At 43.5% G+C, this 18,048-nt stretch overlaps 1 protein-coding gene across 1 annotated transcript in view; it reads left to right on the top strand.

The window, feature by feature from the left end:
- Window positions 1-487: 487 nt before the first annotated feature.
- LOC146173989 (venom metalloproteinase Antarease-like) overlaps window positions 488-18,048 on the top strand; it is a 29,102-nt gene continuing 11,541 nt past the window's right edge. The window contains exons 1-9 of the mRNA XM_084585314.1: window positions 488-664; window positions 3,467-3,559; window positions 4,390-4,528; window positions 6,085-6,323; window positions 9,525-9,596; window positions 9,871-9,998; window positions 10,089-10,138; window positions 10,816-10,924; window positions 16,704-16,871. Coding sequence (XP_084441440.1) covers window positions 488-664; window positions 3,467-3,559; window positions 4,390-4,528; window positions 6,085-6,323; window positions 9,525-9,596; window positions 9,871-9,998; window positions 10,089-10,138; window positions 10,816-10,924; window positions 16,704-16,871 — 1,175 coding nt within the window. The remainder of the gene's footprint in view (window positions 665-3,466; window positions 3,560-4,389; window positions 4,529-6,084; window positions 6,324-9,524; window positions 9,597-9,870; window positions 9,999-10,088; window positions 10,139-10,815; window positions 10,925-16,703; window positions 16,872-18,048) is intronic.

Below are 18,048 nucleotides of genomic sequence, written 5' to 3'. Positions count from 1 at the left end.
AGCGATCTGATGACGGAAAGCTTATCATGAAAATACATGATCAACTTACCTTGACTCTAGAACAGGCATTAATTGCCGCCCCGGAAGTTCGCTTTATCAAGGGAGGGAAAGAACCAGAGTATATTATGGTAAGTACGCAGTGAAGTATTTTCTGTTCAGATTGCAAAGTAGCGCGTTAGAATGGAAGTATCAGTGGTTGAAATACAATGATAAAGCGCATTCGAAACAATATGCTCGAAGTGCCATGTTGGGAAGCGCAATTTCAATGTGCCGTTAGGTGGTAGGGCTTGAGGCCCGTGGACGACATCGAGGTATACGGGACGAGAACTGGGCTTTGGAAAGGCTGGAGAGATCTCGTAGGTGGCGGCCGTAATTTGGCGTACGCACGATACGGACCAAAATAGCGCGATATAAGTTATGAGAGGCCAAAACGACAAGAAGGCGGCCAGAGCGACACAAGGCACTCAGGTAAGGAGGTGGCTACAAGATGGCGGCTGTTGCAGTGCTTGTGCTGAGGGGATTGAAAGGCTTGCAGGATAGAGCATGGAAGCTGATGGGTGAAGTAGAAACAGGCAGTGGCTTTGCGGGTGAATTCAGAAGGCGGATGACCAGGCTTACGAAGCTATGTGTCAAGAGGGAAGTCAGGCTCGCGGCTGTCCTAAAGGTGAGACGGGGAGAAGCCTGCAGTATAGAGGTACGAGTTGAATGCAAATGTAGAGTATGAGAGGCCTATGTCCCATTCGTGATAGTCGGAAAAAACGTACATGGCGATCATGCCAATGAGGGTGTAGTTGAGGCGCTCAGTGAGCCCTCTAGCTCTCGGCTGATAAGCGGTGATTAACTGTAATAAGTTGAGCCTGAGCGAAGCACGTCGTCCACAACTTTTCAAAGGAATGTGCGTCTACGGTCAATGAGTTGTTGGACGGGAAGGCCATGATGGAAAATAAGTCCGTGGAGAAGGTAGCCGGCGACAATCAGTAGCAATAATGAGATGTGTAGCTTGCCCGTTATTTTGCACTGGGTGGCCTAATCTGTTACTAGACAATTCCCATCGCTTTCCAGCAGTAGACACAGAAAAGGTTCCGAGAAGGTCTAATCCGACCAGGTAGAAAGGCTCTGAAGGGATGTTGATGGGTCGAAGGACAGATGGAGGATTTACAGGCCGCTTCAAACACTTACACTCATCATAGCGTTATGGACCATTTAAGGCTGGTCATATGAGTACAGTGTATGGCTGTAAAAAGAAACGAACTAACTTAAGCTCAAACGGGGTTGAACAGATAGAAAGTATTACAAAGTTCGGCGTTTTGTTTGGAATTAACGCAGTGGGGAAGTCAATATCGGTGGAGTGGTATCCTAGTTCTACAAGTTTCTCTGAGTTTGGGATCGAGAGTAAAGCTATAGGGAAGCTTAAACGACCTTTTATCCCTCTTCTCGTCCTGCGAACGTGTCGAAAACAAGGTGATTATTAGTATTTCAGGACAGTTACTGCCTGGCGGAGGAAGTAGAAAACGGAAGCATTCTCTATCATGGCCGACGACCCTGCGCTCAAAAGACAGTCTTCACGAAAATTGCAAGCAGGAATTCCCCTGCCTTGTTTAGTGCTATATGGGTTTAAGTCACATTACAGCATGAAATACCGAAGCTTAATGTTCTGATGTATGAAATGCAGTGAGTGAGGTCGTTCAGACAGAATTAGACCAATATCGCTGAGGCTTATATATGGAAAATATATCTGTGCAACAAACGCTGAACCCTTTCGCGCCGTTACAGGTCTGCACAGCCTTATGTTTGTTCTGTGGCCACCTCCCCTGGTATTTGTTGGATATCAGTCACGTGACGGCATAGGCTCTACTGCTCACAGCTGCTTACGCTGTAAAAACTCAAAATGATGAGGGCTAAGATGAATCAAAATTACAAAAAGTTTGTTGTACAAAATTAAAATGAAGTGAATGGTAGAGTTTAACAAACCTGTTACTACTTGAATAGTTAGCCCGAATTAATAAACGAGCTTTTTAAACATAGCTTTAAACGCTCTGATGTGAATGCGTAGGTTGCCGAGCATCCCGAAAATTGTGATACTCGGGTGCTCCCGGTAATTTAGCTTCAGCATAGCCCTTTTAATACGACAAAAATGCAAGACAGCAAACTAAAAAAAAAAAAATAATCATGCTGGTGCGCTTCGTGCGCTGGCATGCGCCACGATCTCATTTATTGAACTTCGCCGGTATTTATTTTTTTGCCGAATGAAGAAGGCTGCATGCGCTGAGGCGACCTCATCGGATGTCGTTGGGTCGGACCTCTTTCATGCCGCTCGTAAACTTTAACCTTCAAGTCTAAAAGCTGAAATTCGCATTAGTTAATGCCGCTTTGTAATTATTCTTGTAGGCAGTAAGAAAAAATACTTGATGATAGTTTAGAAAAGTACTAAATTATCACTATTTAGCTTCATTTCGAAAGAACGCCAAATTTTTTCTTCTTTGAAACTTTGATCTAAGCTGCGACACCTCGTATATCTCCTCACGTGATGAGCGGGAAAGAGTGATATCTTTTAAGGTGAAAGCCCTTGTAGGCTAATTAATGTCCGTCTGTGCGTTCGTGCGAGATGTTTGCACTTCGCGAGATTCTGCAGGGCTCCGTTAATCTCTAAAGCTGTCAGTGAAGAACTTTAGTTAGGGGTAGATAGTAACGAATAATGATAGATAGTGGTGGTTAGTTATAATGGCAGTTAGTGATGATAATGATGACAGTCGGACGTAATCACCTGGCGAAGTCATCTGCCATGATCGGACTTGACGTCATGACTGGATGTGACGTAATCACGATGTCCTATCTGGTCATGTATACTACCCGAAACTTACATCATCATGACGTCACAATCGGTCAAGGCGTCACGTCCGGTCATGACCGACTACTTCACCTGGCGATTAACGCATATATGAAGCTGACCCCGCTGGTCATCCGATCCAGGCGTCCATGTTGCGCGTTTCATTTGGCGATTTCTCGAACTCCGCACCACACAGCGCACAGGAGCAGAGCGGGAATCAGCGGCGTTTCAAACAATGGCTTTCGCCTCATCGCAATTTAGTTGCCTGAAGTGGTCTCTAAAATCTCTGGCCAGAGTGTATCACGCCGGATTTTAACAAGTACTCAAAAAGGCACTCTCACACTATCGCACAATCGACTTTACCGCACTCTCGCACTAAGCATGTGTATGACACATTGTGAACTCTCGATCGATTCTATCGTGCGTGACCGTTTGATGCAATCGTCAAACGAGGGTTGCCTTGGCATATGGTGCCTATAGACAGTCTTGATGTACGAAGCTCTTCTCCGAGGGTCACCAAGTAACGTGCCGCGCATTTGTTTCGTGGATATCATAACTTGCCTTATAAATTTTGCTTACTGAAGCTATTGTTTTAAAATTGGTAAGTAATGGGCAAACAAAAATGTCGGTTATTTTCAGTACGACGGACGGGAGATTAATGAGCAGCTGTATCAAGATGGAAAGCAACTCGCCACCGTCGCCCTCGCAAGGAATGGCAACGCTACTGAACTCGTGCGTTCTTTCTGATAACCTATATTAAATTTCCTAAATGCAGCTTTGCTAATAGCGTAATGATTTTGGCGAACTTTGACATACATGCATATCGGAGTTCGTATTCTGAAATGCTTAGTGCCTTTTAAGAATTTTTTAAAGGTATAGTCAATACCAGGCACAGAACGTACAGTGGGTTCGGTATGGGAGAGTGGAAAAATGCATTATTACACCTATTAGAAGGAGAATTCTGATAAAAAGAGAAAACCTTAAATTTTACATGCTTGCAAGCTGCAGATAATAATTAGCAGGTTGTGTTACTCGAACTACTGTTATACAGGGTTTCTCAAAAGTCCCTAAGCCACATGATGTGCCTTTCACTAGTACAGCGTGGTACTAAAAGCCCCGTAATTTTAGGCAAGAAATAAGGTCTTTCGTGGTAAGGATGTGACTCCGCTTCATCCTCCATGGACCTTGAGCCTTGAGATAGAAAGCTACCGGACTAGTTGGTGATTCATGACATGAAGGAGTCAGTGCAAACATACTGACGAAAGACAAAAAGAAGGAGTCATATAGGACAGTCACGAGCGCTACAGTCATCTTCGGGGTCATCCAGAATGCTCTATTTCATGGCTAAACATCAGACCATATGACCCGAGGACGTTTGACCAACCCTGTGCGTAAAATGCTTGCTTACACACAGCGCAGGAAAGTCAGCGAATAAAAATAGAACCGTCAAATACTGTTCGTAACTTAACGCAGGACTTGAATCGTGTATAGCTCAATTACGTTTCACTTCTATCCATACGAGGTGCGCGAGTATGGTGCGCGTCCTCCTGATTGTTTTTCAGAAAGGTTTGGTTGGTCCGAGCCACAGAATTGAGCCGCTGCTTACAATGGAACGTTCGGATTCAGGACTCATCCCGCACATGGTTTATGAGGTTGAACACACGCCTGTGATTGACACGCCGCTCCATTTTGAGGAGAGAGGTATGTGACTGTCTTTGTGGAGCTACTTATTTACCTCCTCTGCGAGTACTTAAGCGAGAGCAAAATACCTGTCTTCACATTTATGCGTTAGGGCCAGACATGGCAGTAATTGAATTACAGTATTGAAATTACTGTAATTTAATTACCCTTTTTGGTAATTTGTAATGTAATTAATTACGTTTTTCGTTTGGTAATTTAGTAATGTAATGAATTACTTTTGGTAGTAATTTCGCAGCAAAAGTAATTAATTCCTTTCGAAATTACTTTGACTGAAGTGCGCCTGGTCTGTTCCGGTTTTTGCTCTGGTCTTGTTTTTGTAATGGCAAGCGCTTTAGGAAAGAGGGAAGGAATAGCTCTCTGGGACGGAATTTGGCAGAAAGACGAATGTGTGGGCTTCGCGTCTGGAGAACAAGTTGTTTTTTTTTTACTAGGTTTACTTAGTTTTTGCATGGATGGAAACTAGAAAGTAATTCTAAAATAATTGAATTACTCAGTAAAAGTAATTGTAATGTAATTTCATTCCTTTTTGGAAGAAGTAATGAGTAACGTAATTTAATACTTTTCTGCAGTTTTCAGCAAAGTAATTAGTAATGTAATTTAATTCCTTTTCAAAAGTAATTTTGCCATGTATTGTTAGGGTCGTGAATAAATCTCACCTGATACACAAGCTCTACCTCAAGGGCTAAACAAAACAAAACAAACCAGCGATATGACATCTAGAATGTACATTTGGCAATTTATTATTCTAGCTAGTATAGCCAGCTAGTTCAATTTAAAAACGATGCAGCTACTATATGATGGATGCCAAGAATAGCCTGCTTTTCTTCAGACAAAGGCGTGCAATTAGATGGATCAACCCGAGAGGAGACTAATCTCAGCTAGAATCCGCACTCTTAAATGACTGTTGAACCTGCTATACCCGCGTGTTATTCGAAAGATCAATACTTCCAAGAGGGTTTAATGTGAGCTTAGCCCTGCTTATGCTAGTTTGAACCGGTAAATATATTTGCTTACGCAAATCAAGGAAACGAATATAAAACTTGAGATGCTCATTTGTGCGAATTGCACCGTCACGCTTGATTTTTTTTTGATCGGAAGTGACAAAATGGTTTTCGATCATTTTTGCGCCGAACTACTGAATACTGTCGTTCACTATAGTTCCTTCTCAGATCACCGCTCAGTAGCAAGGTGGTAGGCAATTATGTAGGCAGCTAAGTTTAATGCTGCCACATTGTGCACAGCAACATTTTGACCGCTGTACGACCCATTCCACCTTAGAATTCACCTCCCTGAATTGTAGGTCAACTTGGCCGACAGAATTTAAACCAGGGACCTAAACGTAGTACGTGATACTGAATACAATTCCTCAGACACTTCGTCCACTCACTTATGATTATTGTTTTTTGGTAGAGGTTGAGGAACACCGTCAAAAAATTTTATATGCAGGGGTAGTTATACGCGCCGTCGTCATTGTATTATTGTTTTCCCGAGACGGCTAGCGAGCATCACTCATCGCACTCTTTGTCTTAATCGATGATATTTTTCTGTGGTTATAGACAGCTGCGAAGATTCGGAGGAGACAAGGCGCCGTAGGAGAAGAAGGCGAGGCAAAAAACCACGCCGAACGCCAGAGCGTACTACCACCACCACCACAACTAGAAGAAGAAGAAGGGTAAATAGAAACAACAAAGGGGAAGTCGTTGTTGAGGTATTCTTTGTCCTGGATCATCCCCATTTTCGGCATTTCAAGAGCAAGGAAGATGCCCTTATGTATATCTGCATAATGATGAACTCCGTGAGTACCGCATGTTTTACTATACTTGAGAAGCTTCCTTAAGACATGAAGAATGAGCAACGCGGATCTATCCATAAAACAGACTTGCTTTTATGCGAATTGGGGACATAATTAGAAAATGCACCTTTCTAAAAAGTCATATCATAAGCGGAGCACATTCCACGGAATACTTATTTTGAAGCAGACAACTTAATGATGCGCGAAACAACTGAAAGTGTTGTCCGTCGTACTAAAGATGCTTAGTTATTGCGACATAGTGTTTAGTGCCCCGAAAAAGGGTTGACGGAGCCAACGAATGTACGCTATCGTTTCTAGTCTCAAAGTGATGCATAAGCGTCCTCAAACGTTTTTTTTTTTTACTGGTTTACGCTCAGTGTGGGCGGGATACAAATTTGTCAGAAGAAACTTTCAGTTGCATTCTGAGTGCTTATAATGTTACGTTGGGTATATTAGTCAAATTTCAATAATTTGAAATGACACAGGAAGAAAATACTTAGAGCCATTATTTTCAAGATTTACTGTCGTGGCAGAGTGCGCGCGCGTTGCCCCGCCGCGGGTACGGTGTGCATAAAATTATATCGGGCAACATTTTTTTTTCGTCAATGTAATGCTGCTAAGTTTTTTTTACCTCAAATATTTTTAAGTTCCGAAGAAATAAACAATGTGAAATGCGCATTTTCCGCTTACCTGTGGAGCTTATATGCTTGCGCAGCACCATTTTACAGACGCGCTTGTAGGCTCAGAACTCCGGTTGACACAGTGCATCATGCGGGGAACAGAATAGAACAGTGGTGCTTTTTCCGCGAGTATCGTGCGCGGTAAGCGCAGTAACGGCGCGAAACAGTTGCAAAGGCTAGCGGTACCTATCCCAATAAAAATTATGAGGGACTTTAGCGACAAAAGTAGTCAAAGGCGAAAGTTGAGTACCGCATTCTGCTTTGCTATACATTATCCAACTCGCCCAGCTTTCAGTTCTTATTGTTGTTCTTCTTTGCTGCTGCAACTAATTAAATAATTATATATATGATAATTATTTATTTTAAACTAATTAGGCATTAGGTAGGTGTTAAATTATTACTTATTTATAATTATTTATTGGTCAGTTAAATAAATATTAGTCTTCAATTAGTAATTTATTATTTATTTATTGGTGCGTGATCATTGATTGCCATATGGCCATATAAGGCATGCATTCGCACATACTGTGGTGGTACTCTGTGAGCCTCGGCCAATCAGAGCCGCCGCAAAAGCGGGACACATTTATTCTAGGACAGCATGAGCCATTAAAGGCTTCCGCCTTAAAACTTTGGGTGCAGAAGAATGGGTTTATACTTAATTTGTTTGGACCCTGACAAAAACGAGGTTTAGTATCACGGTGCGGCCTTCATCTGCGTCATCGTGGGTACATGAAGCTCTTCCCATTGCCTTCTTTTCATTTATGATTATAAAGAGCAGTGTGTACAAAGCCATGACTGACTGGCCGACAGCAGTGTGCAGTTGATTGAAGATGTTTGAGTTAGCAGAGCGCAGCGGCTTCGTATAAAGACACTTGAAAGGAATGTCATTTTTCACACTTCTCACAACCCCCAAGTTAAATTTTGTCTTTGCAGTTTTTTTTTTCAGTTTGTTTCCTGATCGGGTTTCTTTTGTGTTGACTTCGCGAAAGAAACAATTGCAGCAAAAAATGAAACTGAATTCCTATAATTACAATTCATGTTCAACATGCTCGATGTACGGATGCAAAAAAAAAAAAAAACGCGCAGTAATTTGTTGCCTATATACTGCGCTAAACTTACTTTGGCGAGAACGCTGCATATTCTGTCATAAATCAGCTATGTGCACCTGCAATCAAGATTCAGTGTTTTATTTATATGTTTGCATCTCACCCATGTCTTGAAGAAAAAGAACGGCAAACCTTCGGTGCTATATATGTTCTGTCTTGTTTCATTCAGAACGATATTATTAAATAGCATAAACAGTAATTACGATACCGTATCAGTACAGTTTGGTTGCAAATTTGACGCTAGCGTCAAATAGCATGGGTAGTTTCGGCAACGTTTCTCTCGAATTCTAGCTTTTTTAGTATCTACCCAGTGGAAAGATTGGGGTACGGTGTCTCCCAGCCGACGCCGGGAACACGGTAGTTGTTTGAGCGAATGAGATGCCCGAACTGATGTAAAAAATTTTGTGGATTCAGCCAAACTGAACCTAGTTTAGAGAGTGGAATCTTGATTAAGCGTGGTCAGACACAGTTTTTTGTGGGTCAGCTCCTCCATGGCAGTCTGCGAACGTCAAGGAAGCGCAGCAGGAGCACTGGTTCCAGCGTGCGACTCCTCCATGACTATGATGACTTCCTGCGAAACTCAAGTACACCAATTCCTGGTCTATAGGCAACACGAATGTGTCGATGGTATTTGAAGGGGGGTTTCAGGAGATTGTGTGGTGGAGGGAAAGAGTAGTCATGGGAGTGCAAGGAAGAGGGGCACTTTTCCAGGTAACGTTGCATATTCATGGAGATATGCAACGTTACGAGTAAAGTTTGGCAGGTGAGTGAAGAAGGAGTAGCAGATGTGCTAAATATAAGAAGCGTGCGCAGCCCACTCCGCCAGCCGCACGTGCCAACAAAATATTCGAGCGGCACCCGAGGTCATTTCTTGGAACGACAGGACCATAACGTTTTACATGCGAGAAGTAGAGTTTGTGCTCTAAAAGTCGTTTTCGAGCAGTTGCCGTGACCACAAGAGTTTGTTCCGAGAATCAGAGCATCTGAACAACGAACACGCGTTTAGAAGCGCAAGCTTCCCCAGTCTTGGAATGTGCTAGCGCAGATATTTCCCATCTGTGCAACTAAGTTGAACCGGCTTCATGCTGGTGTTTGACTGAACGGTTTCGGACGTATTATGTCTTGCGTTTCGTGGCTATGAGAGAAAGAAGGTGGCTACACAGTGTGAAAAAGGGCGCTGAGCAAAGGTAGAGGGGGAGTGTCAGTTCGCAAGCCGAACCACGTTTCGGCAAGGCCCAGACGAAGACAAGTCCCAGTGTCGAAACATTTGCTCGGCTTGAGAACTGAGGTTCCCCTAAATCCTTGTTCAGTGCTCTTTCATATTTCATTTTTGTGTGCTTTATGTAGGTCTATTCGTTTTTTTTAGCTAGCTATTAAGAACAGTTGCCCTCATACTCTGATTCCTTTTTTTTTTTCAGGCAAACTTAAGATACACAGATGTCAGGAATCCAAGAATGAGGCTTATGGTAACAGGTGCAGAGGAGCCAACGGTAAGAGGACCGGCGGATGCTTACAGATGCGGCAAAAATATTAGGGAGCAGAAATTGTCAATTGAACAATTGGATTGGGGTCTCAAGCGCAAAACATTGGTCATCAATGCCTGGGGCAGTTCTCGCATACATCTGTGAACAAATTCAGCCAAACCATGAATGTTTGAGAAACGCGACAGAAGGGTTGACCGCCGAGGCATGCGTCAGTTTTGCTTGATAGAACTGATATGGATTTAACTAGTGGGGATTATTTTTCTGGTTTTTTTTTTATTAGGACGAGGAATATGTGCGAGGCACTCGAAAATTATTGGAAGACTCCGCAACGCTCAAAGAATTGCAGATATACGCTAAAGATAAAAAGAATGCCTTTGGAAAACCGGATATCGTGTATCTACTCTCTGGGTGAGAACTTTGCGCAGCAAACTCAATCTTGGAATTGCTTTGAGTGAAGGAAATAAAAGTAACTCATGTCTTTTCGCCATTTGTTTATAGGCGAGATGTAGTGAAGAGGAGGGGCAACAAATTGGATAAGAATGCCGCAGGTAAGCTGCAATATCTGCTGTTCTGTGTCGAGGAAAGAAAATTTATATATTCTACAGCTAACAATAAATCGGTCTTCAAAGTAGTCCGGGGACCTACCGCTTTTACATCGTGAAATGCAATGACTGAATTTCATTCCTCAAGAACTTGCGGCCTGGGTTTCAGCAGTTATCGCTTGGGACAAGTTGTTTGTAAGAATTCTCACAGGATTATGACCTGGATGGCATGCCTATAATACGTTTTTTTTTTCAGTGTATCTGATTAGCAATAATTGTTGAAAGGATAAGAAGAGAACGCGATCATTTTGCATTCATTGCCCATCGTTATTAATAAGTAGCTTTCTCGCACCCCTGAAATATGTTGCGGTTGTTGACTTTTGAATGAAAAAAAGAGCAAAAGCTGGATTGGATAGGTGAAGTGCAAATCTTCAGGAAGGATTGTGTAGACAATTTTACGCCATGTTTTACATTTAAAAGTTTATTTCAAGGACTTTTCATAAGGTCCTCAAAGTGATTTGGCACCTACATGGCGGAAAAAGATGTAGTACAGAAATTAACGGAAAACACAAAATAAAATTCGTAAACTGGAAATTCTTGGATAGAATTTTGTGTACGCAGAGCGACAGGAATTGCGGGGAACAGATTATTAGTACAAAATCAATCTGCTTCGTGCTTTTCAGGAGTTGGTTTCATTGCTGCAGTCTGCTCCGACCACTACGTAGCCCTTGGTGAAGATCTCCCTGGACTGTACACTGGAATGCTCACTTTGACGCATGAGCTCGGCCATGTGTAAGCAGAGATGGAAACAAAAACTTATAAAGTACTCTATTGGGAGGAACAATGGAAGCTCGTAGCGAGGGATGACCCATCCGCTCACGAAATCGAGCTCCCCCAACTGTCCTCCTCATACCCACACTAACTTATTCAGAAACCGCCATGTTAGTTCTTGGAATTGAGAGTAATTCGCTGTTCAACGCTGGTGTACTGGTATAAGAGAACTGTTTGGCCTTGTACTAGGAACGATCTCCATGTCCAATGCTCAGCAGCATTCTTTCAGCAGAGGTGAAAGCCGATGTTTCCACGAAAACTACAGTATGCTATACTGCTGGCGGAAGAAAAAGAACGTAGTTCTTAATGTCAAAGCACTGGGCAATTAGATAGCATAAGACAGAGTAACACTCTCGTTGAAGATATATTAGGGGAATACTTGTCACTTTATTATTACTTTGATGTTTCTTCATTTCACGATTGCTTAGATATCTCCAGGTGCTGCCGTTGGAAAACCTTCTGTAAGATATTTCGAAATGTCAAAGTTTGAAGGCTTATCTCTTGAAATTTCAGTGTTGGAACTTGCAATTTTCGAGTAAATTTCTTAGTGTGCTTTTACCTGTTACCTCTTTTAGTCACTAGATATGATCGAGGAACGAAAGGTTTGTACTTATTATGTTGTTGTGGCCAAAATTTAATGTGGTCACTATTGACGCTGCTAGAAGGTGTAAAACTTTCTCTTGGGGTGTCCAGTCAACTACAGAAGTGAGAATTATTCCAAGTTACATTATCTGGTGCTGTGCCTCGTCAAATATTTAATTTCTCATTTTTCTCATGAAACTGAAGTGCAGCTTCTGAAGTGGCAAAACACCGTCCTTGCAAGATATGGTGGATAAAGCAAAAAAAAAAAAAAGCGCACGAAAGCGGTGAATGGCATGAAGTGAGGAAGTAGTGGTTAGGTATGCCGAAGAATATCGTTACTGCGTTTAAGTTGCCGTTTATCGAGCTATGCTGGCGACATTTGCGCATGCGTGGCCTTTTTAAGGGATCAGTTGTAAGGCTTTGAAGCGTTAGCGGACCAACATGGCCTCACGTAGCTCTCCCGATTCGGCCAAACACAGCATCGCCGACGCATTTTTAGTCCGACATCGCGCCATAAACGGCCGCATATTAGCCTCCTATATCGCGTACTCTCACTTATACCTTCAAGTACAAGTAACAACTAGGGTCATTTTGTGATATAACTGGTGATTTTAGAGGTGTTAAAACGTCTGATTGTACACCGTGAACATCCTTATACTTAAGACAGGAGTACTTCAGGTTTTTGTCGACAAAAATATTTCCTGTGTTTCGATAACTTTCATCAATGGAAAACTAAAGCTGATAATGGGATGACTATTGGTAATAATAGTGAGAATAAAGTTTCTCCAACCCTAGTTGGAGCTGTTTGACTTATTGCCGCTAGATGGTTGTCACCGTCTCGGAATGCTGCTCTGCAGCAGAGAAAACCAGGAATTTTTGTTAAAACGTTTGACGAGGATAACGATCGCTTAGCGCGCGTATTAGTGTGTTTGCATAACGTCAGACTAGTACTTAATTTTAAGAAGTGTCGCTTTGGAGAGCGTAAAGCGCAGGACGTGACACCAGATGCTTAGGGCGAGAGACCCTCAAAAAACGACAGCTGTGGAGTCATTTCAAGTACCACCGACAGTCAAAGAGGGTCGCAGTGTTTTGGGTTATGATCATATTTCCCGCGTTTTATTCAGCTCTTTGCTGACATTGTCTACCTGCTGACGAATTTCTTCACAAAACAGCTTCGTTTGAATGGACTGCCGAGTGCGGTGTCTCATTCCGCCAGCTGAAGTTTCTATTGACCTCACATCCTGTTCTCCGGAATTTCGACCCCTCCACATCAACAGAAGTTCATACCGATGCTACTAGTTTTGGCATCGGTGCTGTTATGGTTAAGTGCAGAGATTATCAGGAGCACTTAACTGCATATGCGATCCGCTCAATCAGCAAGTCAGCGCGCAATTATACCGCCACAGAACAAGTATGCCTTGCTGTGATCTTCGTTGTGCAGAGGTCCCAATTGTATTTATATGGTCATCCATTCACCATTGTGACTGACCATCACTCCCTGTGCTGGCTCGTCAGACTTTGAGATGCATGCGGTTGCCTCGCGTGCTAGGCCCTGCGCCTACAGGAGTATAACTGCAATGTTGTATACAAGAGCGGGTGCCGATACGCCGATGCAGATTGTCTCTCGCGAAGGCCGCAGTCATCAACAGAGTGCGACACTGACAATTTCGAGCATTACAATTCAGCCAGAAGCCCAGAGTTTCCCGACGTTGAGGTGTGAGCAACGCGAAGATCCTGCTCTGCAGCCTCTGCTACCGTACGCCACCAAGGAGGTAAAGGTCACTACAGTATCAGCGAGGGTCTCTTGTGGAAGAAGAACTACTCTCCTGCGTGCTCATGATACCTACTTGTTGTTCCAAAGGCTCTATGCTCCTCTATTTTCCGTGTGATGCATGAAGACCCCGCATCCGGGCATCTGGGATCAGCTCGCACGCTCTGTTCAGCTCAAGGCGGTTTTACTGTCCGAGAATGTATTCCCCGACAGAACTATACGTGGCCAGCTGCATGCAGTGTCAACGTCATAAACACCCTACCTCCTCTCCACCTGGCCTACTTCCCCCTGTGGCTCCTCCCATCAGTCCGTTTGAACTGGTCGGAATTGATGTGATTGGACCTTTTTCTAAATCGCCAAACGGCAATCGGCATGTCGTTATAAGGGCAGAATACCTTACTGGCTATTGCAAAACAGCAGCTTTAGCATCGGCTACTACGCATCAAGTGTCGCTGTTCCTTCTGAACTCTGTCCTTTCGCGGCACGGACCACCACGAGTAGTAATCAGTACTGAGACCACCAGTTCACTGCCGATATTATTGAGGAGCTCCTACGTCTATGCACAGTCACCTAAATGCACATAACGCCGTATCACCCACATACAAAATGTTTGACGGAACGTATCAACAGGACACTGACCAACATGCTTGCCATGAATGGCAACTCGTACCTTAAGAACTATACCACTCTACGACACAAACGCTTTCAATAAGGCTACTCATGAAACTACCGGATACAGTCCATTCTACCTCGTGCACGCGCGCACGCCGCGCTACGCCCTCGACACAATCCTACCGTTTTCCACCAGTGAAAATCTTGATGTCGGTGACATCCTGTTCTTGGCTGAAGAAGCTCGTCGGATTGCCCGCTTGCGATCAATTGCATAACAAGAGCATTTCAAGGTGCGCTACAATGGACGCCGCCGGCATGTCAGCTACGGTCGGGCGATATGGTTTGGTTTTGGCATCCAGTACTGCGCCACGGCTTACATCAAAAGCTACTGGCCCTCTATGATGGCCCTTATGTGATCGTGGCCAGAATGAGTGAAAATCACGTATGAAATTACATGTGTTATCTCAACGAGTCGCCGTTCCGCGATAACGAAACTGTGGCACGTCGCTCGCCGTAAGCCATGACGTAAAAAACGAGAGAGAGAGAGGGCGTATTTAACTCCGCGCGAGCACGGTTCAGTCTCCACTTTCATTCCTGCACGAGCTCCTCACACTGCGTCTGTGAGTTTTGAAGGCAAACATGCGGACATACGTTGGCTTTTCCTCCCAATAATCAACAATCTGGCATTATCGTTTCTAATTTTGCAACGAATTCAGACTCGTATTTGAAACAGAAGCCACAGTGTGATGGCTGAAAAACAAGGATGATTTTTGGAAAAAATATGCTTCCTTCCCAAACGATGAGGGTGAGAGCTGTCACTTGAGCAAAAGTGCTATTGTCTTTGGGAGCTTTGAATCGTTGCTGCCTAAACGTGAAGATCGGAGGATAATTTTTCACATGAGATTCCACATAAGTAGGCACTTCTCGCTGACATAAAAGTTTCTATATCATTGACGAATTGCATGGAATACGTAATCTTCGAACTTCCCTCGAGAGTCACCTTGGACGACACATGCAAAATTTGCAAAGTTTCAGTATGTCCAACCAAGCTATGTCGCTGACCATACCTTGAAGCTGACATTTGAATGTTGCGAAGAAGATACTGCACATGTCTCCTTCGCACACTGCACATGTCTCCTGATAAAGGGTGGGCGGATGTGTGAGAAGCTACACATAACGGATAAAAACGGAGCGGGTGCCGCACTATGCCACTGACGTGCTACAAAATGGCGAGAGGTCCTGCATTCGAACGCTAAAGTTCTCAGGATTTCACTATTGCTCATTGTGAAAACCAGAGCAGCCGGAAATAGTTTCTTGACACTGAGGAGGGTTAACAAGTACCATCTTGATGAAGGGACTCTTGAGTGGAACAATGAATTAACCCTAATTTCATAGGCTGGATCTTGGTTCACACCTTGATAGAGAAGGTATTCCCATGACACTAAAAATAATAGCCTGTCTAAGAAATACAAACGCCACTAAATATTGCATTTGTTATTTGTTATTACGCTCACGGTAAGGTGTAGTGCTGAGGCTAATGCCTAATATTAATGCTAGAAGTTGTAAGATGTTTCGTTTTGTTGGAAATAGAGCTGCACGTGCAACGCGTTTTATTTCATTATTGGGTTTCCACGGCACACAGTCTTTAATCCACTGCCTTCCGTTGACCGTTCGTTCAAATGTTTTTGGTATTCCGCACGTGCTAGCCTTCCGTTATCTCTGCAGTATGCCATTTTAACACCTTTCGTATGGCAAGGGATACGAATTCGAAATATAAGAGCATTGTGACGGTCGCATGTATGCCTTTCTCTTAAATTATTTCTGGCGTTTTCTCAGAAAATGTTAAATGATTATGCATTTCGCTTATTCTTTTCTTCATCTTGGCTGGTGGCTTTTTTCGGGCCTCTCTTTTACGAGGCCATGTGGTCGGGTTTGCTGTTTTCCAAGTGAAATAATTAGAGTGCAATGCTGCTGAACTGAATGTCAAAGCCAAAGTGTTTTATTTCAGACAACACAATACCAAGCGAAAGCTTGGCTGTGGGGGACTGTGCATCTCATCGAACACTGCCAGCGTTCTGTTAAACGTATAGAAGGGCGCCGACGTTCTATGCAGAACCCACGGTCATGTTCTGCGCGTGCAGTGGTCAAATGCTTTCCTGTACCAATCGGTCAGCTCTCTGAGGCGACGCGTGAATGCGCAGTGCGGAACTACCCCCTTCTACTTTTCGCGTGTGCACGGGCATCTACTGGGATGCTTCTACCCTCCTCCTCCTTTTTGCAAAGCACCACGTACCTGACGAGTCACTACACTACACTACACTACACTACATTACACTACACTACACTACACTACACTGTAACGCTACACTTTTAATGCTTTCTGACAAAAAAAAGGAACTACTGGCGCTTGCCTAATTTCTGTTGTGAGGGTAACGTTTTTCCAGTTGGATCACTTCAACAGTGATTAAGGAGTATAATGTAATGAAAAGAAATCCTTTGCAGATCGCATGATACGTTGGGAATCTACACCGTAAGTGTGTAGAAGCCGTCTGATATTCGAGCCTTTTTTGTGCACATTTTCCTGTCGATTGTACAATGCCCTACACCTGCCAATCTCTCACAGATTTTACTAATGAGAGATTGTTCTTTCGTTACAAACGTGTTATCGTTTTAAGCTGCTTGAACGTTAGTAATTAAAGCGGTATGCAATGCTTACGTGGTCAATATTTCCTTGCACGCCTTGCTTCTCTGGTGACATGTGCTGCGTGCTGCTAGACTTGGGGCTGTGCACGATGGAGACAGCCCTTACGCCCATGTACGCGGTCACCCTGGGGCTAGGGCTTGCCCGTGGGCTGACGGATTTGTAATGAGCTACGTCAACAAGGACCCAAATCACCAAATATTCTCCCAGTGCAGTCTACGGCAGATAGCTCACGTGCTCAGGTGGGTGGCCCTCTATTCTATGGTTGCCTGCGTGCTCACTTCTTCGCCGGTTAATTACAATAGCCTGAATTGTTTTTGCAATGATAAAAAAGAAAGGGCATTAATTTATTTACGCTGCAAACGCGAGTACTAAAACGAAACTGAGTGAGTTTTTTCGGCAGGAAAGCGAAGACCTGTTTATTTTTTTACGCAGTATAAAAACGTGGAGGCTAGTATGCAACGCAACAAGAAAATTGTGCAACGGCGCCTAGTTTTAACGTCTCGGCATCAGTGTAGCTCTAGGCAATCCCGCTCTCCACGTTGGGGTAGAGCCCAAATCTGGCTCTTGATAGGCTTCCGGAGCTGCGTGTTGGCTAATGCCAGGGAAAGTGGATTGACTTACACGCATAAGAACACATCTGAGCTAGTGCGACCCTGTAATAGCTGTGGCGCACGCGAGGATCGGGATGCCGTATCGCGAGGAGTAAACAGGGCGCATAACGTATCATGTGCCCTTCTAATATTAGGGGAGTACTAGTGCTGACATCATGGTGTACATTTACCAGAATTATTTTGTTGCGAGTGTCATCACAAACGCCGGAAAGATGAAATGAGGGAAGGTTAGTGGAACTGAAGTATGATAAATAAAGTTATCGCTAAGGCGACTTTGGCGAAAGGGCTCGATGATGCTATCGCAGTAAAATATCGGTAGAACAGGATTAAGTCGGCTCATTTATGTCATATCTTTGAAACTGTTCCGTGACAAAGAAACGAGAATTCACTTCGGGATGAAAAAAATTATAGAATACATATGAGCAACACTTGTAATATTTTATCTATGTAATGATTATTTTATTAGGAACAAGCTTGCAGCACCGGGGAATAATAATAGAGCAATGCGTAGCGAATGCTGAGGAAGTGTTAGTGCATTTAGATTTTAAATTTGTAATATAAAGCGGGGTAGAGATCACATTGCAAAGAGAGGATGTAAAGTTGAAAGAAGAGCTACGTGCGAGCACTTTCACCCGGCAAACATTGCTTTAAATAAACGCTACTTGAGTCAAACAAAGAAGTCTCGTACTATGAACTGCTGCCCAAACAGAAAGTCATTGTTTTAATAACGTTATTTACTGCCTCAAGGCATTCAGGTGTTAATAAAGAAATAACGGGTTATTAAACAAAAATGCGAAAAGCAGGC

This window comes from Amblyomma maculatum, chromosome 11 (assembly GCF_055883805.1).
Source record: "Amblyomma maculatum isolate TAMU_Amacu chromosome 11, ASM5588380v1, whole genome shotgun sequence".
In the NCBI taxonomy this organism is placed as follows: Eukaryota; Metazoa; Arthropoda; class Arachnida; order Ixodida; family Ixodidae; genus Amblyomma; species Amblyomma maculatum.
This window is presented reverse-complemented; position numbering and strand designations above follow the sequence as displayed.